This window comes from Aedes aegypti, chromosome 2 (genome assembly GCF_002204515.2).
Source record: "Aedes aegypti strain LVP_AGWG chromosome 2, AaegL5.0 Primary Assembly, whole genome shotgun sequence".
Taxonomy (NCBI): domain Eukaryota; kingdom Metazoa; phylum Arthropoda; class Insecta; order Diptera; family Culicidae; genus Aedes; species Aedes aegypti.
The window spans coordinates 366285739-366309255 of NC_035108.1; the positions used below are offsets into that span (position 1 = coordinate 366285739).

At 38.3% G+C, this 23517-nt stretch overlaps 1 protein-coding gene across 1 annotated transcript in view; it reads left to right on the forward strand.

Annotated features, from left to right (window-relative positions):
- Positions 1–296: 296 nt before the first annotated feature.
- Positions 297–23517, forward strand: part of LOC5564389 (pupal cuticle protein 20) — a 38534-nt gene continuing 15313 nt past the window's right edge. The window contains exon 1 of the mRNA XM_021846542.1: positions 297–480. Coding sequence (XP_021702234.1) covers positions 472–480 — 9 coding nt within the window. The 5' untranslated portion in view covers positions 297–471. The remainder of the gene's footprint in view (positions 481–23517) is intronic.

The window sequence follows — 23517 nt, forward strand, 5'->3', positions numbered from 1 at the left end:
CGACGAACCGACCCGAACAGGGCCAATGACGCGCGATATCAATTTGATTCGAGAGGGTAGGACGGTAGGGTAATTCTGTATGGTAAGTACCTACCCGTTTGTGACGAGGGGGTACCATTGCTGGTTGTTGGGATCGGTTCCGATGGTTCCACTGGCGTCGCGTTGCGTCGAATGGATCCAGGCAGCAGAAGAAAAAAAAAAGTGAAACAATCCTACAAATGAATGAACTGTGGCTGCAGGCCAGCAGTCAGCGCCAAGTCGAGAACTTCGGGAGATACTGTTGATCGTGATGCCTATATAAAGCATCGGTTTAGGTCGAAGGAGTACATTCCGAATTGTGCTTTCCGTTGTGTAACCAAGTGTAGTCCTGCGGTGGAATACATAAGGATATCGTTCAGCAAGCAGGGTTGATCTCAGGATCTGTGCAGGATATTTTGCGAAGTGATAACGTGGAAAAAGCAGCTGTTCAAAATGAAAATAGTAAGTGTTGGAGGAAGGTAGTGTTATTGTATGATTTTAAAAGAAACTGTAGAGGTGAAATATGGACTGTTACAAATATCGCAAAAAGTTATTGGCTTGATAAGTGTGTGATCTAATGGAGTGTTAACAAGGAGATGACAGGTCCTTTTTCATAATTGTCCAAAGAAGTGTTCGAGCCTTCCTTAGCCGAGTGGTTAGAGTCCACGGCTATAAAGCAAAGTCATGTTGAACGTGTCTGGGTTCGATTCCCAGTCGGTCCAGGATCTTTTCGTAAAGGAAAGTTTCTGGACTTCTCTGGACATAGAGTATCATCGTACCTGCCACACGATATACGAATGCGAAAATGGCAACTTTGGCAAAGAAAGCTCTCAATAACTGTGGAAAGAAAACTTAATAACTGTGGAAGTGCTCATAAGAACACAAAGCTGAGATGCAGGCTCTGTCCCAGTGAGGACGTAATACTAAAAAGAAGACAAAGAAGTGTTCGAGCAAGATGCTTTATGTATATACCAGACGAAATGTGTCTTATTGCTTATCATACAATATATAAATGCATGTATAGAATGGTCAGCAATAACAGCTATGAAAAAAATGAAACGTAAAATAAAAAAGGTCATATTTTAAGAGAAAAAAAGGAATTTGAATATCATTTAGTGTTTGTGGTACATTCGCTTCGTATATATTGTGAGAAACTTTTGCTGTATTAACAAGAATTTGATGTCTTGATTGATCGATGTACATTATTATATACACTTTATTACAATTCTTCTTCTTTGTGACGTAACGTCCCCTCTGGGACAGAGCCTGCTTCTCAGCTGGTGTTCTTATGAGGCGTCCTACATAGAAAGGAGGTATGTCTCCACAACCTCCCTTCTATGTGGACGTCATACATTTGTAAAAGACTGTTGTGAAGATAAAAATTATATCAGAGCAAGCGTGTTTGAGTCACAATCATTTGTGTGCTACCCTAGTCTCTAGACATATGACAAATTATAAAAACCTATAAATGATTTTTATGAAGACAACTCTTCAGATTTGGAGTTCTGCTGATATGTTTGTTATTTTGATTAATAGACAACAAACAAAATGGAGGTTCATTAGCTCCAATGTAAAAATAGAATACGACTTCTATGTTTAATCATACATTTTTACTCAAATACCTGAAGCAGAAAGCAATAACAAGAAGAATTGAATTGTTAGTTTCAAAATTTTCTGGATAAGTGTACTCAATCTTCTCTTGAGCTGAACATATTCTAAGGAGTGTATCGAAAAGTAGTGGCACATATTCAAAACGGTATATTTAAGAGCATAGTGTATCTTATCAAAAGCTTTTTTCACGCAAATTTTCATTATGTCATCAAGTATTGAAGAGACTATAACTATAAATAAAAATATTGAATACTATGTAGTCTTAATATAAATACAACAAGGATTACAAAGCATAAAAAAACAATTTTGCACAAAATTACATTTTTCATGTGTCTTTTGAAGATTCGATAATTTGTTTTGAACAAAATTTATATCAAACGAAATATGATGAAAAGGTTATTCTATCGAAAAAAAAAAAATGATTACTTCATGTGCTGTAAAACGAATATAAAATATAAAAACAAATAATTACTCCATAGAAGCTCAATTATTGGGAAAAGTTCGGTTAAGAAAGTCATTTTTTTATAATCAACTTTTGAAGCTCTGTCATACACAGTGGTAATAGTATAGAGTATAATTTTCTGCTTACGTTACTTAATAAATATGCAAAGAAACTTTTCCAATCAAAAACAAATTTTTGCCATTCCGTTGCAAATCAATCAATTTTTCATTGATGAGATGTACCACATAATGGCCTGATTTTCCTACCAAAAAAACAGTGCTGAAAAGTGCTACTTTTTTTATTTTTTCGATTTTGAGAATTTCCCGAGATCCCGAGATTTCCTGGCAAATTGCAATTCTATTTCCCGTTTCCCGGGTAGTTAAATCCTGGAAAAATTGGAAACTCTAATTGTTCCTTTATCCCTTTTTCAAAGTTTGTTCAGTGTTCCAGCAAATAATGTTGCTAATAATACAGAATGGTCATCTAGGTGAACGAATTATTTTAAAACTCTGCAGAAGTTCATTCATTTTTTAGTTTGGTACTTTTGATATGTTACGCTGAATATTATATGAAGTGTCACTTTGATTTAGGGCAGTGCTGTAAACATTCGACACTTTGCGCGACGTTCGTTTTGTTGCCATGCTCATACGTAGCACGAACGGTAGAATGAACATCGATAAATACAAAAAGCTGTGAATTGAATGTCGTCTGACCTGATGATATTTGCATAAATCATAAGTTTTGCATAGAATTCAGACATTCCAGATCATGAACAACATGAACAGTTTGATCTTTCTTGTTGTGTCGAATGTGACACACATACAGTGAAAGCAATGCCTATTACGAAGAATGACAGCAACAAACAAAACCGTAACGTTTCCAAGCGAAGCTATCGTGGTCAGAGGCATTCAATAGACATTTCTATCGACATTCATTGTAAATGTTTTAAAAGAAGCGCTGCCGAATGTCAGCGAAAACGTGTCGATTACCATGATTGCTTACAACACTGATTTAAAGTGTAGTAGTTGCCACGTTTGCCATGTGTGGTACCACAATACACCCCAACCTCTTTTTACGACCGTTATCGGGGGGTCGTAAAAAAAATCAGGGTTATAATTATGTTTTTGAAAAATGCAACGTCTAGATGCGGAAATACTGATTCGAGATATTCGGCAAAGTTGAAGCATGGGTTGAGAACTTTCCATAATGGCCGTTCAAGTTATCATATTTTGTAAAAGATAGCAACACTGCTCGATTGTTATCAAAAGAGCCAATTTTATGGGGGTGTGATATGCAAATACCAAAAAATTTTAAAGATGACGATACCGAATGTTCACCAAAGTTGAAGGAAGTGTTGCGTGCCATACAGTCGGCCGAATCACAAATGTTCATGCGGCTGGCAACACTGTTTAAGAAGAATAAAGAAGGGATCAAAACCCTAAAACTTGAACGGAACAGAAAAATAGAATGCTAAGCAACATAACAATACTCTTCAACTGTAATCCAGTTTTTCATGAAATGTTCAAAATTTCGTCGTAGCTGGCAACACTGCTTAAGTGAAATTGCACCACCAGGCAGTACAAGTGTGCATGCAACTTTTGTTTTGCGGATATCTCAGGATCCTGACCACTTAGAAGGATGGCGTCTTCGGCAAAGTTGTTCAGTAGCTCAAGGACTATCATTATTCTAGCCAACAGATTCGAGATTTTGCCACCAGGCGGCGCTAGTGAGCATAGAACTTTTGTTTTGCGGATAGCTCAGGATCCTGACCACTTAGAAAGATGGCGTCTTCGGCAAAGTTGTACAGTAGCTCAAGTACTATCATTATTCTAGCCAAGAGATTCGAGATTTTGCCAACAGACTGCACTAGTGAGCATAGAACTTTTATTTTGCGTATAGCTTAGGATCCTGACCACATAGAAAGAAGGTGTTTTCGGCAAAGTTGTACAGTAGCTCAAGGACTATCATTATTCTAGCCAACAGATTCGAGATTTTGCCACCAGGCGGCGCTAGTGAGCATAGAACTTTTGTTTTGCGGATAGCTCAGGATCCTGACCACTTAGAAGGATGGCGTCTTCGGCAAAGTTGTTCAGTAGCTCAAGGACTATCATTATTCTAGCCAAGAGATTCGAGATTTTGTCACCAGGCGGCGCTAGTGAGCATAGAACCTTTGTTTTGCGAAAAGCTTAGGCGCCTGACTACTTAAAAAGAAGGCGTCTTCGGCAAAGTTGTACAGTAGCTCAAGTACTATCATTATTCTAGCCAAGAGATTCGAGATTTTGCCAACAGACTGCACTAGTGAGCATAGAACTTTTATTTTGCGTATAGCTTAGGATCCTGACCACATAGAAAGAAGGTGTTTTCGGCAAAGTTGTACAGTAGCTCAAGTACTATCATTATTCTAGCCAACAGATTCGAGATTTTGCCACCAGGCGGCGCTAGTGAGCATATAACTTTTGTTTTGCGGATAGCTTAGGATCCTGACCACAGATTCGAGATTTTGCCACCAGGCGGCGCTAGTGAGCATAGAACTTTTGTTTTGCGGATAGCTCAGGATCCTGACCACTTAGAAAGATGGCGTCTTCGGCAAAGTTGTACAGTAGCTCAAGTACTATCATTATTCTAGCCAAGAGATTCGAGATTTTGTCACCAGGCGGCGCTAGTGAGCATAGAACCTTTGTTTTGCGAAAAGCTTAGGCGCCTGACTACTTAAAAAGAAGGTGTCTTCGGCAAAGTTGTTCATTAGCTCAAGGAATATCATTATTCTAGCCAAGAGTTTCGAGATTTTGCCACCAGGCGGCGCTAGTGAGCATAGAACTTTTGTTTTGTGGATAGCTGAGGATCCTGACCACTTAGAAAAATGGCGTCTTCGGCAAAGTTGTACAGTAGCTCAAGTACTATCATTATTCTAGCCAAGAGATTTGGATCCTGAGCTATCCGCAAAACAAAAGTTTTATGCTCACTAGCGCCGCCTGGTGGCAAAATCTCGAATCTCTTGGCTAGAATAATGATAGTCCTTGAGCTACTGAACAACTTTGCCGAAGGCGCCATCTTTCTAAGTGGTCAGGATCCTGAGATATCCGCAAAACAAAAGTTCTATGCTCACTAGCGCCGCCTGGTGGCAAAATCTCGAACCTCACAGATTTTATAATGATAGTCCTTGAGCTACTAAACAACTTTGCCGAAGACGCCATCTTTCTAAGCAGTCAGGATCCTGAGATATCCGCAAAACAAATGTATCATGTTTACTAGCGCCGCCTGGTGGCAAAATCTCGAATCTCATAACTTTTATAATGATAGTCCTTGAGCTACTGAACCACTTTGCCAAAGACGCCATCTTTCTAAATGGTCAGGATCCATAGCTTTACGCAAAACAAAAGTTCTATGCTCACTAGCGCCGCCTGGTGGCAACATTTTGAATCTCATAGTTTTTATTATGGTAGCGCTTGAGCTACTGAACAACTTTGCCGAAGACGCCATCTTTCTAAGTGGTCAGGATCCTTAGCTTTACGCAAAACAAAAGTTCAATGCTCACTAGCGCCGCCTGGTGGCAAAATCTCGAATCTCATAACTTCTATAATGATAGTCCTTGAGCTACTGAACCACTTTGCCGAAGACGCCATCTCTCTAAGTGGTCAGGATCCTTAGCTTTACGCAAAACAAAGGTTCTATGCTCACTAGCGCCGCCTGGTGGCAAAATTTTGAATCTCATAGCTTTTATTATGGTGGCGCTTGAGCTACTGAACAACTTTGCCGAAGACGCCATCTTTCTAAGTGGTCAGGATCCTTAGCTATACGCAAAACAAAAGTTCTATGCTCACTAACGCCTCCTAGTGGCAAAATTTTGAATCTCATAGCTTTTATTATGGTAGCGCTTGAGCTACTGAACAACTTTGCCGAAGACGCCATCTTTCTAAGCAGTCAGGATCCTGAGATATCCGCAAAACAAATGTTTCATGTTTTCTAGCGCCGCCTGGTGGCAAAATCTCGAATCTCATAACATTTATAATGATAGTCCTTGAGCTACTGAACAACTTTGCCGAAGACGCCATCTCTCTAAGTGGTCAAGATCCCTAGCTATACGCAAAACAAAAGTTCTGTGCTCACTAGCGCCGCCTGGTGGCAACATTTTGAATCTCATAGCTTTTATTATGGTAGCGCTTGAGCTAATGAACAACTTTGCCGAAGGCGCCATCTTTCTAAGTGGTCAGAATCCTGAGATATTCGTAAAACAAAAGTTCTATGTCCACTAGCGCCGCCTGGTGGCAAACTCCCGAATTTCACAGCTTTTATAATGATAGTCCTTGAGCTACTTAACATTTTTGCCGAAGACGCCATCTTTCTAAGTGGTCAGGATCCTGAGATATCCGCAAAACAAAATTTCGATGCTCACTAGCGCCACCTAGTGGCAGAATTCCGCAATTCAATGACCACCATATGTTAGCCCTTGAACTACTGAACAATGTTGCTGAACATCATGATTCTCTATTTTGAATACTTATTAAGATATTGATCATTTATAAAAACGGTTAATCTGAATTTCGGTCGTAAAAAAGTGGTCGAAAAACAAACTGTCGGTAAAAAAACGGTGGTAAAAAGAGGTTGGAGTGTATTAAACAAAGGTGGTCGCCAGAAATATATGAGAGTGACCTATACTGTTAATATAATATATTTGCTAATATTCTTACGTGTACTTCCATCCTCGAAGTAAACCTCGATCGTTGGATATGAACCTGTCACCCTGAGAATGATCTTATTGCGCGTTTAAGGATGTACCTGTTTGTATTTCATAGGAATATTATCTAATTTATTGAAATGCCACATCACAATACTTTACAATAATCCATCTAAAAATACTTTGCTTTCGGCATTCGGTGTAGTAGCGTTAGGGGTAGTGTCATAGAGTCAAAAAGGACTGCAATTTCTTTTTATAAAACCAAATGACATTTTGTTTTTCTTGTCTATTGTTGCACTTAATCAATGTTTTCCTCAAATTAAGATCAAAATAAACCATATATGACATTCAAACAGGTTTCGGATTAGTTTACTACTATTCCGATGGCCAAAAATGGATGATAACTGAACTATTTTCGTATAGTCACGATTTTTCTATAATGTTAACTGATATCCCGCAGTTGTTATCTTTACTTCCTGTAGACCGTACAGTTTAAGTGCAACAGTAATATATATAAGATTTGTTGTACATATTTTATTCTGGTGACTTTCTTCATGTAGGATGCAGAGCTACTCGGGCACTTATATGATTCTCTTTGGCATGGCAAATTATCTGAAACTTGATATTTTTCCTGACGTCCAATCAAAATGTGGTCTTCGGCAAAGTTGTAGCTGGAAGAATTTCACATGAGAAGAGTGTGTTCACTTTTCCATAAAATATTATGACGAAGAGATAGAGGGCTGAACACAAAAGGTTGGCGTTTTCCATAGTAATCTCCATATAAACTTCAAATGGCGTGTGCACAGTCAAATTTCTTCCAAATCATTTAAAATTTTGGGAGGATGCTTTTTACCATAATTTTAATCGTTTAAGCATAGGGGAGCAAACATTTTGGAATTTGCATCACTCTAATGGTACATGTTGCGGAGACAACTGCTTTCATATTTGCTAGAGTCTTACTTTGGCAATAATTCACAAACTTTCCGAAGGTAGTCAATCGTCTTTAATTCTACAGTGAATTCAATATTTAGAAAAGCTGGGTATTTTTCCATAACAACAAGATGTTTTTTTTTGTTATGCTCCTTCGTCCCTGTGGACACCACACGAGACGAGCACACAATACACTCACAACAGTACAGAGTTAGGTATCTAATTTTATTGCTGTATCAACTGACAACTTCTACTTTACCGACGTAGAGGTGTCGTTACTCTCACTATTGCTACTTCTGCTGCTGCTGTTGTCTTGTCCCAGTCACAAACGAAGTTAATCCAGAGAGTGTTCCATTGTAAGAATAATTGGTCAGTTTGCCGGTATGGGAGATCATTTGATGTGTACATATCTGAAGAGGTCAGGTGTCTCAGTCGCTAGCTGACAGACGTGCGTTTCCCAGAGCACTGCATTCTGCGTCCGTCTTCTAGCAGCTTGATGAGAAATGTTGGTGAGGGGGCTGGGAATTGAACCCATGACCATCCGATTAAATCAAACGTGTAGCCAATTACGCCACGGGACCCCCTAAGAAGCTGAGCATTGTCTACATAAAAATATAACAAACCCTTTGGGAAAACTGAATTTTTGAGAGAAGATTCAGTGATCTCTTTTGTACGATTTCGCAAAGTTCAGGGCTGGTAGCAGTCAGACAGCAAAAATAATAGTGATATTGATGACCAAAATGATCAAAATACACATACAAGTTACGAGATGAACATAAGCTTGATATAGGTTATTATTTTATGTTTTAGTTTTTAGTCGAACAAATCAAATGCTTGAATTTCGGAAAACAAATTCAAGACAGAACTTTTAGCAACATTTCCATTTATGAGGAAATTACTGACAAAAAAAAATCAGTGAAGATTTTGAAGTAAACTAAACGAATTACTTGAAAAAAATCTTACACATCTGTGGTATAAATCGAAGGAAAATTGTTGGTTTAAGTCAAAATTCTTGAACGAATTACAGAATATTCTAAAAATAAATCTAACAAAATTCAAAACTGAAACTCACAACAAAAATACAAACTGAGGCTAAATTTGTGTAGAATTTATGTATAATTGAACTCTTCTTTCAAATTCATGAACAGGTTAACAACTCCAGACTAAATTGATTATTGATGAATTCGAGGCAAACGCGAATGTTGTGCATAAAAAATTGAAAATGAGTCAATGCGTTCTTAAAATATTTGTATTTCAACTGATCATTTCAACAAATTATTTATTGAAAAGAATCATATCACTCAGTGACTATTCATAACCTCACGTTTTATCTGTAACCCTGAAAATGACTTATTTTGCATACGTAGATTATGAAGCAAAGAGTGAACGATTGAAATTTGTTGCTTAAATTCATGAACAGATAGATTTGACTTTAGGTAATGTACCGATGCAAGAGATCACTATTTGACGATTGAGCGGTGCCGTGTCATTTATTTGACCATGGAAACGAGTGAATTCGGCACCGCGTTGGTCCATAGCCACAGATATCACTATTGATAAATTATTATTGTCACACAATGTTCGAGCATTCATCATAGAAACGTATTTCTGAATAGAAATAGTTGACCAATGTCATGTAAAAAACAGTATCAAGAATTAATCAATGCAAAAATGTTCAAAAATAGTTCATATGTTGGAATTGGGTCCTAAAATGTTTAAAGAAATCTTGATTTTATTTAATGACACGAATGTGCATGTTACTGTAACTATTTTAGCAATTTTTCCCGCTCAAATAACGGCTACATTATATTTAAACTTTATTTCAAAAATTGGGTCCATAAATGAACCTTAACACTTTTGATCATGTTTGACGTTCGCCTAATCGACAAAAACACCACAGGGCTTTTAGTTTTAACACTGGGGTTGTTCCTATCTGACATTTCGGAAGGGACACGGAAAGCAAAATACACCCAAAATTTTGAGTTTAAGCCAAGGAGTGTTACAAAAACTAAAAAAAATGTTTTTTGGACTTAAACAAAAGAAAAACATTAAAAATTTGAGTAAATATGTGTTTTTAGCCTAAACATAAGCGTTTGTCATTACAATTAGGACAGACCTTTAGGACTCTATTTGTAATGTCATTTCTGAAATGACTTTTAGCTAAATTAGTACTCGTTCCTGGACGTCATAGACGAGTTTCTGACATACTTTTTCATTATTTTTTTTTATGTTTATCCTAATGCTCATCTTCCGGAGGAGTTTTAATGATGTTCCGTCGGAAAACAGATTTGGGATTCCTTATACAGCCATAGATTACTGCAGAAAGTTCACTAGTAATTTATTCAGCAGGTTTGTCAGATATTGATCCTGGTTTTCATAAAAAAAAATTAAAATATTTCGGTCAAAAAAATTCTCCCACATTCACTCTTCAAGTTTTGCCAGTTTTGTTTTTTCAAAACTTTTACCAGAAAATGTTTATTCCTTACGTTTGAAATGTCTACGGAATATTCAACTGAATTCTTCCAGAAAGTTAACCGGGAGTCTCTATTTGTCTGTCAATCTTGACACTTTGATTTCCAAAACACACTATAATTGTCTTTAAAATAACAAATATCTATTCCTTGATATTTGTATTTGAAAAGCATTATCATAAGATCACGAAAATAGTGACTTTAGTAGCTTTTGGTTGACAATAGTAACTTTTTAGTGACCTGGTCGAAAAAAGTGTTCAAATCACTGAAAAATGACTTGCTACCAGCCCTGAGAGTTGAAGAAATGAACTCTTTCCGGTAATAACAAATTTGATTACTCTAAATGTTACTATTGTACTTAGAAACTCTGCTGAAACTGTGTTTATTTGATTTTTTAATGTAAGTTCCGAAGTGTTCTTTTCCACATGGTTCAAACATGTCGTGTAAACTTCTGTCACATATAATACACGTAATTTGAGCGTGCATCATGGATATTTGCATAATATGTCTAGTTAACCTCAGTGATGTATTTCGTAAATTGTATGTAATTCAGCAGGAATCTGCGAGTATACGTGACAAGTAACACAAGTAAACATAGTTTCAGAATTTAAGTTTCACGAATCCATGTTTACATCACCTCAATATGAAAGCCTCGAAAATATGAAAGATCATTAATATCAAGTATGTTCGGTAAATTTTCATCTACCCAGTAAATTTATCTATTACTTTGCCGAAGACACAAAAGGCCTTTACATCCCAAAAAAAATTACTGTTGTCCAAAAAATCAATACTAATTAATTTTGCTTAAGGAGCTGCACAAACATTCCAAAAAAAGTTTTCACTTAGAAAATAAACTATTGCTTCAAAATGTCAAGTTCAAACGATCATTAACGTCACGCATTTTTTATAAGTTTAATTTGATAAGATCGACCCAGAACCGTATTGCCCTACTTTAGGATTTCTACAGATCGGCAACTGCATGGACAGTAGTCTTGGCATTGAATTGTCAGTCACATGCTGCATGGTGTTTCCATCTGTCTCGAGGTCCGCCATGCAACAGTGTTGCATAAATTCACTTGTGCATCATCAAACCCTTCATCCGATTCATCCTTTCAAGTGATGAAGTCACAACAGCTGCTCGTTCAAATCCCGCTGGCGAACTGTTTCGAACATTAGTAGCACGACGACTGCGAATCACGATCATATTTCCCGACAGAGCTTCGATCGTAGCAGCAGGTCATCTTCCACGCCTTAGCATGCATTGCCTAGCCTGGAGGCCAACAAAGAATCTAAGACACTTGGAAAACCGACACCACCCCAAGAACGTGCCAATTCCCGCGCTCCGAACTGAACTCAATGTCTTGGGGAGTGACTTGCTGAACATGTGTGAGCCCTAGATGCTCTATGCTCCACAAATAGAACAGCTGACGATGATGAAGACACCATCCGCCACGTGACTCCCGATACTTACCGATGTCTAGCGAACGTTAGCCGATTCTAAGCATAATTATTCGTTCTATGCTTTTGACATTTATCGAGCAAGCATAAGGGGGCCAGAACCGATGTCGTGTGCAGTTTCGTGTAATATCCACTGAAATGGATTTTCGTGCGGGAATTGGCCTTTTGCTTGGGCGGATGTTTGCGGCGCGATGGCATCTTTTGTGTGAAAACTCACTCGATGGCGACGGAAGGGTGGCTCAAATTACGGAACAGTTTGCAAATCTTACATTATTACATTGTGTTTGATCTCGCATCAGTATCTCCCTGGCTGTGTAGATCACACCTAGCGTGTGATCCCATTCAATTGATCCCCTTTGCGCCCAGCATCAGTAGCAGCCTAATTTTATTATCTCTGCGAAATTAGGCATCGTGGTGACACACCGCAAGCGTAGCATTGCTTTGTGCTATTGCAATGCATTGTACGCAGTATAGCATTCAATCCGTACTACCTCTGTAATATATAAGCCACACTCGACACAGCATCACATCACTTGTAAATTTGTATCCATTCCCTGTACATTAGCGTTCGTTCCCCACCGAGCGGGCACGCTGCCCCTCGGTGGTAATAAATTAGCAGTATGAAAAGTAGTGCGTTTGAGTCGTTGTCCGTTCATCACCACCAAAAATAATCACAACGTAGGGAAAGACATCCTGGCCGCAACATTGGTGCCGTGACCAGGATGACGGACACCCCGGAGGAACGATCGACGAGTGATAGACTGGATAGGCAACGGACAACTCAACCCGGGCCGAAGTGTCGCCCAATCGGACCTCGCCGTCCATCTGTAGGACCCAGTGTCCACCCGCCGGACCATCGCCGTCCATGCATCGGACCCCTGCGTCCACCTGTTGGGACCTCTGCGTCCATTCCCGGACCCCTGCGTCCATTCCGGACCATTGCCGTCCAACCGGACCTCGCCGTCCACCTGTTGGGACCCCTGCGTCCATTCCCGGACCGTCGCCATCCATCCGAACCGTAGCGATCACCTGTGGGACCTTTGCGTCCATTTGCCGGACCATTGCCGTCCATCCGGACCTCGCCGTCCACCTGTGGGACCCCTGCGTCCATTCCCGGACCATTGCCGTCCATTCCGGACCCCTGCGTCCATTTGTGGGACCCTTGCGTCCACCCGCCGGACCTTTGCCGTCCATTGCCGGACCCCTGCGTCCACCCGTCGGACCGTCCCGTCCACTAGCAAGGCCGAAGTGTCGACTTGCGAAGCAAACGTCCATCTGTGCAAAACCGAAGAGTCGATTTGCCGAAGAAGAGCGTTAATTCCCCGTCGGACCCCCGCGTCCACCCTCTGGATCCCCGCATCCAATCATCAGACCGTGATCGTCATCAATGGACCCAAGCGTCATCACAATCAATCAACGATCAAGCGAAGTTTTCATCCCGTCCAAGTGTTCTGCCACACATCATCAAATTGCAGTCAATCAATCGAGCAGCAGCAGCACTACCTAGACTGACTGCGCATCACCACCGTAGAAAGCGTACAACATCTCACTCTGCAAACAGCAAGCTATCGTCGCGCCGAGCCGAGTACCTACATACAGTAGAAAACATTCGTTTTCGGGCGGGAGTATGTTCGGTCACGCTGAAACGACATCTCCCATTCACTGTATGCTAGGCGCACTCAGCTACAGTAGCAGCGCAGCAGTGTGTTTAATTTATCTGTTTCTCCCCCAGCTAGCAGCAAGCAGCCCAATTGCTTTGATGCTCTTGCGTTGGGCTGCGTGATGCTAGCTGTCGGCGCATCTTACAATTGTAATGCAATGTGACAACCGTACTACCTCTCGGGTATAAAAGAGAGACAATTTCATGTGTAATGTTAGTTGTAAGCTGTAATCGTCACCTATCGTATCCCCCACCGAGCAGGAGCACTGCCTCTCGGTGGTGGGCAATAAATCAGTATAGTAGAGAAGAAAGTCATCGTTATTCGTCTGCCCCTTCGGGACCAATAAAGAAGCACAACGTAGGGCCAGGTCAACCCTGGACGAAACATTGGTGCCGTGACCAGGATTGAAGATTTCGTCGAGCCTTTGTCAGTGAGGATCACCGTATCGAAGAGAAGGAGGATGCCTACCTCGTTTCCGGACCCCGCCGTCCACCCGTCGGACCCCCGCGTCCATTTGTCGGGCCTAGCCGTCCATCCGAACCGTAGTGTTCAATTGTGGGACCTTTGCGTCCATCCGGACCTCGCCGTCCACCTGTGGGACCCAGCGTCCACCCGCCGGACCATTGCCGTCCATGCCCCGGACCTCTGCCGTCCATCCGGACCCCTTCGTCCACCTGTAAGACCATTGGCGTCTATCCGGACCGTAGAGTCCACCCGAGGGACCATAGCGTCCAATTCTGGACCACTGCCGTCCAATCCCGGACCACTGCCGTCCAACCGGACCGCAGCGTCCATTTGTAGGACCCTAGCGTCCACCTGCCGGACCTCGCCGTCCACCCGTCGGACCCCTGCGTCCATCCGGACCGAAGCGTCCACCTGTCGGACCGAAGCGTCCATCCGTCGGACCCCAGCGTCCACCGTCCGGGCCGTAGCGCCCAACCGAAGAAGAAAGGCATCCTCGAAACACACCAAACAAGTCAACTGAAACCATCCAAGTCGCATCGAATCCAAGCAAGCCCCGTTCAAACGATCATCCATTCAAGCGGACGACAACGATCAACACCAACCACTCATTCAAGCGAATCATCAAAGCAAGCAATCCGTGGAATGTATATCAACCCGTGAAAGTATACTACCTAGAATGAGACCGCATCGATTGGCGAACACCATCCAAGTAGGCATCGTTTCTGTCCAGCCGTACCTACGCCAGCATCCATCCAAGCAAGTGAATCGCATCATCGAAGTAGGCAACCGAATGCAGCCATCGAGAACACTACCTACAGTCAACCGTCGCCGGGCCAAGCAAATTGGAAAACATTCGTTTTCGGGCGGGAGTATGTTTGATCTCGCATCAGTATCTCCCTGGCTGTGTAGATCACACCTAGCGTGTGATCCCATTCAATTGATCCCCTTTGCGCCCAGCATCAGTAGCAGCCTAATTTTATTATCTCTGCGAAATTAGGCATCGTGGTGACACACCGCAAGCGTAGCATTGCTTTGTGCTATTGCAATGCATTGTACGCAGTATAGCATTCAATCCGTACTACCTCTGTAATATATAAGCCACACTCGACACAGCATCACATCACTTGTAAATTTGTATCCATTCCCTGTACATTAGCGTTCGTTCCCCACCGAGCGGGCACGCTGCCCCTCGGTGGTAATAAATTAGCAGTATGAAAAGTAGTGCGTTTGAGTCGTTGTCCGTTCATCACCACCAAAAATAATCACAACGTAGGGAAAGACATCCTGGCCGCAACACATTGTTTATAATTCCAATATTCTCAAAACCAAATCCCTTGGTTTTTTATTTTTCCCTTTTCCGCTTTCTTTCATTAGTATAATTTCTTTATCTAGGTGTTCTGTGCTGAGCAAAACTATCGTCCTAATTTGCAGAAATTATTAAAAAAACACTTTTTATCAACTTAACCTAAATTTATATCGCGATAATCGAAGCAATATAAGATTGCAACGATTTTTGTCTGCAATTATCAATAATTTTATTCAATATTTGTTCCAATATTTCAACCTTGGATAGTCTATGTAACTCATTAGTAATATACAAGGAAGGGAACTTCCGAATCATTTTCAAAATGAGAGCTTTTTTCCTGATATTAGAACAGCTGGTACTGCATACAATATGGCCGGCCTGAATATTTGTTTGAAGATCAAAAGCTTGTTCTTAAGACAAAGTTTTGATTTTCTATTAATGAGGGGACATTTAAAATATTTGAATGCCCTCAATGTGATTTTTGAAAGTCGAATTTTTGACTAGCATTAGCCCTAGGTATATAACTTCATCTGCCCAATTTATTTGAAACCCTCTCATCGTGACAACATGCCTACTTGAAGGTTTTGAATAAAGAGCACCCTAGTGATTGTGGTGGGCTGGCGATGTCGCGGAGCTTGGGAGGGATTCGGCCAAGCGAAAAATATCACATGCTGACAGACACCGAGACAAAGCGGCTCGCGCGTTGAAGATCATAATCTGATAGAGAGCCATAAAGCTAACTGCCTGGTAATTGATATTGTCGCTGACGCTGTAATAGGCAATTAGTGTGCTTTTTACGGCTGGGAATAAATTATGATGTCACAGCCAAAGAGTCTTATTTAAAGGAGCTGAGGTCTCCTATAGTGCAAGAATGATGAGAGATGTACTGTAACTCTTTTATGCCCACCGGTGAAACGAAGGATTTATTTCAGAAACATGCTGCATGCTTCAAACAAATATAATCCATACCGAACCAATCGAAACCAAACGGCAACGATCACGCCCACTGGTTTAGCTTGATTTTATAGATGGATCGGTTTATTGGGAAATTGTTGGATCAACTGATCAGTGCACTGATTTAGTGTGCTTCTGGCAAAGGCTATTGGGGTTTGAATTGGAAACAGCTTAGCGTCACAAATCGGAAGATCAGTATCGTTCCTGTTCGAATCTGATGAAACTGTCCGAGGTCGACTCAAGACAAATTATCATTCCAACAGAAATTATATTTGTTATAATTCAAACCGACCAAATCCGCCAAGCCATTCATTGACTATGAATTGATTAAAGATGCAATGAAGGAATCTTGTCAATATTTTTGATTTGTTCTTTTTCTTCTTTCTGACATTGAACTCAGAGAGCAACGGGGCTTGCTTAATGACTTAGTATTCTTATGAGCAATTTAACAGTAGTTAAATGAGAGCTTTCTTTGCTAATTTACCAATTTTACATCAGTATATCGAGTGTTCGTTATGTATTTACCCCGTAAAACGGAGTAACTTTGATAGGTTTTCGAAAGAAAATCTAAAAATATCTGCATTCAGTTTGATAATTTTTTATTTCATATTTTTAAAACAAGTACTGGTATATCAGTTATCGATTGCAGTTGAATGATTGCTAACGATTAATTTTAAATGGACCGATAATTTTTCAAATAATTGAAAGTCTATTTTCGGTTTTTGGGTAACTTTGATAATGGGTATGTAAACACATGCAAATCGACCCAAACTACTGGCATGATTGCAGTTGGGACTTGATTAGGGAATATGAAAAGAGAACGTGAATTAACGTGAATTTGTTCATAAATTACCAGAATTTATAGGAAAGTTCGCCTACAAAATGGTTTTATGTTGAAATTTGCATGACAAACACTATAATAAGTCTATTTGAATTGCTATAAAATAATATTTCTGAAAATATATCGACTGATATTCAATTTTCGATATTAAATTGAGCATAAATCAAACGTTATTCCGAAAACAAGACGTATATTTCGAATAAAGTCCAAATAAATTACTTTAAGCAAATAGGGCGTTGCATACCTCTAGGCGATTTACATAATACGGAAATTTCTGACTTCGACTTATTATCAAAGATACCCCGTTTTACGATACTGTCAAACTGGGTAACTTGCAAGACTTTTCAACTTTAACCAAAACCAACGCATTCTAAAAATATGAATTCCTTGCTGAGATTTTAATGACCTGCATATTGAGGTGACAACAATTTGGATCGAATTATTTCATCATTTTATAAACCATATTTTGACTTGAAACCAGGCATTGCAGAATTTGTTCTTAACTGATTTCGAAGAACGATTAAAGCGAGAGGATAAAACATCGCATCTGTATCGGTCCTTGATCGGTCGAAATATGACCGTAACAAGTTTATTAATAAATAAATGCAGCAACGGAAAGCCCCAAACAGAGAGCGTTGATAAAACGTATTTTTCTTGCTTATATGGGGGTTCAAATCCAACAACACTCAATGCCAATTAAATATTTTCCACCGAAATTTCGATATTTTTATTAGTCGCAATGTTAAGTACTTTTATTCATCTATTAGAAATATTAAGTAACTGAACATTTTGATTATCTTTTTGTATGTCACTAATTGGGGTACCGTCAACTCTCCATAACTCGATATTGAAGCAGTGTAACCATCTTTTACTATGGCTCTTTAATTCGATGTCAAGCTACGAAATATCGAATAAGGTAGAGTTAACTGTATTTTTATATGATCTGATGTGACATTAAACCATCAGTGGCTACCACAATGCTCCCCTGACCAATATTACAAATATCCATACAATCTGAGCTCACCAGTCGTTTCACATAGTTAAACTGCGTGTCTGGGCAAAAATTAAAAAAATAAAATAGGACTTGGTTTGAAGTAACGCCCTTTTGAAGTTGTAAGTTTACAAATTCAAAGGAAATTGGAGATATTAACACGGTTTTTCATTTACCGTGTTCACCAGAAAACAATATACAGGTCGGACTCGCTTATTCGGGATTCGATTTTACGGAATTTTAGACTCGGAATTTGATTTTGTATGTTCTTGTTTTAGAATGTTTATGCATAAATCTGAGATAATTTGTTATTGCAATATTCAACATGAATGGTTTTGCAGTTTTAAACGTATTTAAGAACAGGGGGGGCGGGGGGGGTGGGGGTGTTTTGAAAAAGCGGTACACAAAGTCGGTCCAAAAATGTTTTTTTCCTGTTAAGCCCCCTACTGTCCCTAGAAATAATTTCTGGCTACGCCACCGCCTCATATAAAAAAAAAACAACAAAAAAAGATAATTTTTTTTTCTTATTGATTCAATTATCCGAAGTGAAAAACAAAATCGATATTCCGGATAATCGAGTCCGACCTGTACCATCAAAACTTGATACAAAGTTGGGTTTCAAGTGATTTGAAACCTCTGGGCGGAGTATATAAACACAAGATCGGTTAAATCTATAGTTATTCCCTTTTTGGGACTTAACTATAATAGGAATTCTTTTTTTCATAGATTAAATATGTATTTTTATATCGGTAATCATTTTTAACAGTAAATCATTGTTTTGAAGGTAACTGCTAGACCATTTTGCAGAATTTATCCATAATTTATTCAATTTTTATTGGAACAAGTGCTATGAAGCATTACGGAGCCAATTATGTATTATAATGAATATTGGAATATTTTTTTAATCAGAATAATCTGGATTACTAGATAAACTTAGACACTCACATTGAATATTGTGTTAACTTCCATTTGCTACAAAGACTACTATAGAAACTTTAGCTTACGATTGTGTGCTCTAGTCTGTACTCTATTGCTGCATCTTTCATTTTGATTCAATCATTTTGACCTAGTCTAACTCTGTTGTACAGTACTATCTTAATCGATGTATTTCTGTGTACAGTGTATGTGAACGAAAACTGAATAAAAAGAAGCTTTCACATTTTGAAAGATTCTTTTGAAATTAGAGGTAATCTAAATATTTATTCTTTTTTATATTTTTCATTTTGAATTCAAAATTGGAAAAGAAAGTCACACACTGAGCCTGTCAAGTTAAGAAACACCAGTCGTTATAACCGTTAAAGTCGAACATAGAAAATCTTACTGTTTAAGCTATACAATTTTTCCATGTTGTGTTGAATTTTCTACTTCTCAGAATGTTAGCTTTATGTTCAAGTTGAAAATCTTTTTTTAATGTATTAAATGTAACCCTTTGAGCAGAATCTCAATAGAGAATCAAAAAAGTTTATTTGAGTACCTTGTACCTTTTATTTCTGCCCGAATTGCTTATCCTTGACAGATACGCGTATTTCGATTACCTTCTTAAGTATCAGTTACTCGTATCCACTTGTTCGGGTAATTTGTAATTATGCGATGAGTCTTTAATTTTTAAGTCAAATCATTCAAATAAAATTCTGTAAGTGAATCAGCAACGATGTTGAGCTCCATAAAATAAAATATAAAAAATGCTTTATACTTTTCACTCTTTTCTTTATTTAGTACCGTCATGCAGGGTGGCATTGGACCATAATGGGCCATTATTTTTAAAGAAAACTAACACTAGAGTAGTGAATATAATGTAACAAGTTTCAAGAATACGTTAAAAATAGCAACTAGATTATCATAGATTAGTATTTAATTATTCATACTAGTCATGCATTGAAAAGGGCGGTCAAAGTCTTCTGCTATTTATGTCGTTGATTTTCACTACCCTGAATTTACAAAGAATCAAAACCGGAGGGCTACTCATAATAGAAAATTAAAAATCCTGAAATATTCGTTGAGGTAAACTTGCGCATTGTTATATGTGTTGTATTTGAAATATATTAAAACGTAAGTTGAATGGACTCACCAACTTACCCAGAATATTGTGGTTACATGATAAAACTGGATCCGTGATGCCTTAAATCACTTGAGCCTATGAAAACTCAGTATATTTTGAAATACATAGTTTTATGACATGCAATTGCAGAGCATCGATGGGAACATTTGAACATGATTAACGGTATTGATACATCTCTTTAACCTATTTAAAATTAAATTCTAATGGTTACGCCTTAAAAAGGGCGTATCTCTCAAAGGTGAGAAATCTCTAGACAAACCAACTTAGAACAAACTTTTGATGGTATTTTACACGGTTAACGAAAAACCGTTTGAATACCACTGATTTTATTTCAATTCGTAGTCTTATAACTTTAAAAGGGCGTAACTTCAAAACAAACCCCAGATTTTTTTTAAATGTTGTCCAAATATTCAGTTAAGCCATAGAAAACGACTGGTGAGCTCAGATTTTATTGAATTTTTTTTCCTGATAATAACGGTCCGAGGAGCACCGTGACTTATTCTGCTTCTTCTTTCTGGCGTCACGTCCCAACTGGGACAAAGCCTGATTCTCAGCTAAGTATTCTTATGTGCACTTCCACAGTTATTAACTGAGAGCTTTCTTTTCCAATTGACCATTTTTGCATTTGTACATCGTGTGGCAGGTACGATGATACTCTTTGCCCTGGGAGTCGAGAAAGTTTCCAACCCAAAAAGATCCTCGACTGGTGGGATTCGAACCCACGACCCAACTTTGTATCTTGTGGAATAGCTGCGCGTTCACCGTCATGACTATCTTGGTCCCAACCCCGCCCGGAGCACCGTGACTACAATTTCTTAAAATAAAATGCGGATTATTATTAATTATTAGTTACATAAACACCATGTAGTGGCTTTCCCAAATCTCAATAGATTTCTATGATATTTGGAGTGGAAGTCCCTTACTTGAATTGAAATTAAATTCGAATCGAATCGAAATATAAATTACTTGGTTTAAATAGAGGTAGAAATCTTAAAAAAAAAAAAAAACTTTTGCCCCGCTTTGTTCTACTGGTGAATGTTAAGATAACATACTTGGAGAAATACCCTAAGAAGAGTATCTGGTCATATTCCTGAATTATTAATTCGATAAGCAATGAAAAAAAAATCAGAAAAACTAATAATTACTAGAGGAAATTGTTAGAAAATCCTTTTTAGAACTCCTGCAATGATTCTTAGATGGATGTTCTAGAAAAATCAATACTGGAAGAATCATAATTTAAAATTCCCGCAGCTTTTGGGTTGAGAATCCTTCAAAGTAATGTCTGGAGAAACTCCATGGAGCATTGAAGAAACGATGTCTAAAAAACAATCAGATCGTATCCAGCATTCTGGAGAAATCCAATAACTAATTTTAAGGGTAGATCGTGACAAAATCTTGGCTAAGAATTGGATAACTCCTTGAAGAACCAAAAGCAAATCAAAAAAGTATATTAAGAAAAATCTTTGATATATTTTTTCAACATTTATATAAAGCCTGTCCACGTTAAATTTCGGACACCCAAATAATGGCAGCAAAAAAAAGTTACTCATAATTCAACAAAAACAATTGTTTATTTCAGAATAAAAGAGTTATATCTACAAAATATACAGTTGACAAGGATGTTAATCCTTCTTTCTGTAAAATTCTCGAACTTTCCAACTTTGCGAGCCACATTTCGCACAGAAAGATTGGGATTTTTCTCAATAATGGCTACCACCTTCTTATCCATTTGTCGGGAGCATACTTTTCGATTTGTTCCACTTCCAACCTTCCGATCCACAGTCAAGCGCTGGTCAAATGATTTGCAAACACTAAATACCGTACTTTTCGGTAGCTTTAGTTTTTTGGCAAGATCGCGTACCGATAAATTCGGATTTTGCTGCCGTTCAAACAAAATGCGTTTGCGCACTTCCACTTGATTGGACGCCATTTCAGTGAATGTTACGATAATGTAAACATGTTGTACCACGAAATAAAGTGGAGAGTTTCAGCTGTCATATAAGTGAAACGTTTCAGCAATCCGTGAAATAATTCAAAACCTACACTGAAAAAAAAGTGTCCGAAATTTATCGTGGACAGGCTTTAATATATTGAAAACAATACAACAAATTCTTAAGCAATTCTTAAAGCGATTTTTCGTATTTTTGAAGAAAATTTCTTCGGGATTTCTCTGTTAAATTTCTTTTTTCGTTACAGAATCAATGAATAAATTTATGTTGGGAAAATTTTGTAAATTCTGGAAAGAGTTCTTGCTGGAATTTCTATAAAATTGTTAAGAGTCAAATATCAACATGAATCGTTGAGGACTTTGCACTACAGTATGGCCCATAAAAAATGCGAAAATTGTTTGAACGTGAATATAGCATCCACAAGCGTGATTTTCATTGTTTTTGCTAGTGAATATAATTTCTGATTATTGTAATATATTCTGACACAACTTTACTATCCAAGACAATTTTTGTCATATTTTTCTTACTATCCTAAATAATGTAATAAAGCAAATAAGTTCAAAGATTTTTTCCTCCCAAAGCTAGAAACAGCGTCTGATTGTCGTATACTCTGGTGATAAACTTTCCATCCCCAAAAATCACACTTTATTGTTGAAAATTATAGTTTGTTTGGTATGCAGAGGATGGAGGAGTTTTTAGAGAACGTGTTTTTCATGATCTTAATTAAATATTTTGCCAGGGTCATAGTTTTGAGGACATTTGCGTGTTATAGGTTTGATATGCCTTTAGTTTTTTGTTAAGGTTGAATAAAAAATAAATACGGAGACCTATAACAGATTTTTGAGGATGAAATTTATTCCTTCGGCTAGAGACAACTTATATCAATACTAGCTCATAGGTTTTGAGCAAAACGAAGCCGCTTATCACACTTATATTAAAGTTCAATCAAAGTTCTCCAAAATGAGCCGTTTTTTTCGAAAATATGTTTAAGTTTCCAATTACCTAGTTATGAACCAATTCTATCATTTGATATGGCCGTATGCTGGAGACAAGGCCTGTGAAGAATCTCACGCCACCGTTGATGTTTTAGAAGCTTCCATCACGCAGATATTGAACTCGACGTCTGCATGATAAAATTTGAAGGTATGCTTCCAATTCATCTCTGGTAAGGTGAAAGTAACAGATAAAAATCCTGTCCAAAGCGAAAAACTATGTCTTAACAATACAATTCATGAATAATATTTATGTTTCAATCACATATTTTATGTGAAAACTACCATAAAACATGATATGGCGATTTTCGAATTTATTTATGGGTCATACTGTATACCGTGTATGTTCGAAATACTACTATTTGTCAAACAAATATGAGGAATAAAACAGCAGGAATATGAAAATCAATCTTTAAATGGATTCCTGGAGAATTTGTGGATGAATTTTTGAGAAGATTCCTTAATAAATTCATCAAACATTTCTGAATGATTTTGCTTCGAGAAAAGAAGTAGTAAGAAGAAAATATATAATGCAATAAACGTGCCAATAGAAGATTGCATCGGATTTTGTTTAAAATTAATAATAATTTTATTTGGCCGTTTCTATGATTCAAAATTGGAAACTCTATGTAACTCATTAGCAGGGAGGGAACTTCAGGATCATTTTCAAAATCTTATTTTGAAACCTCTGCAG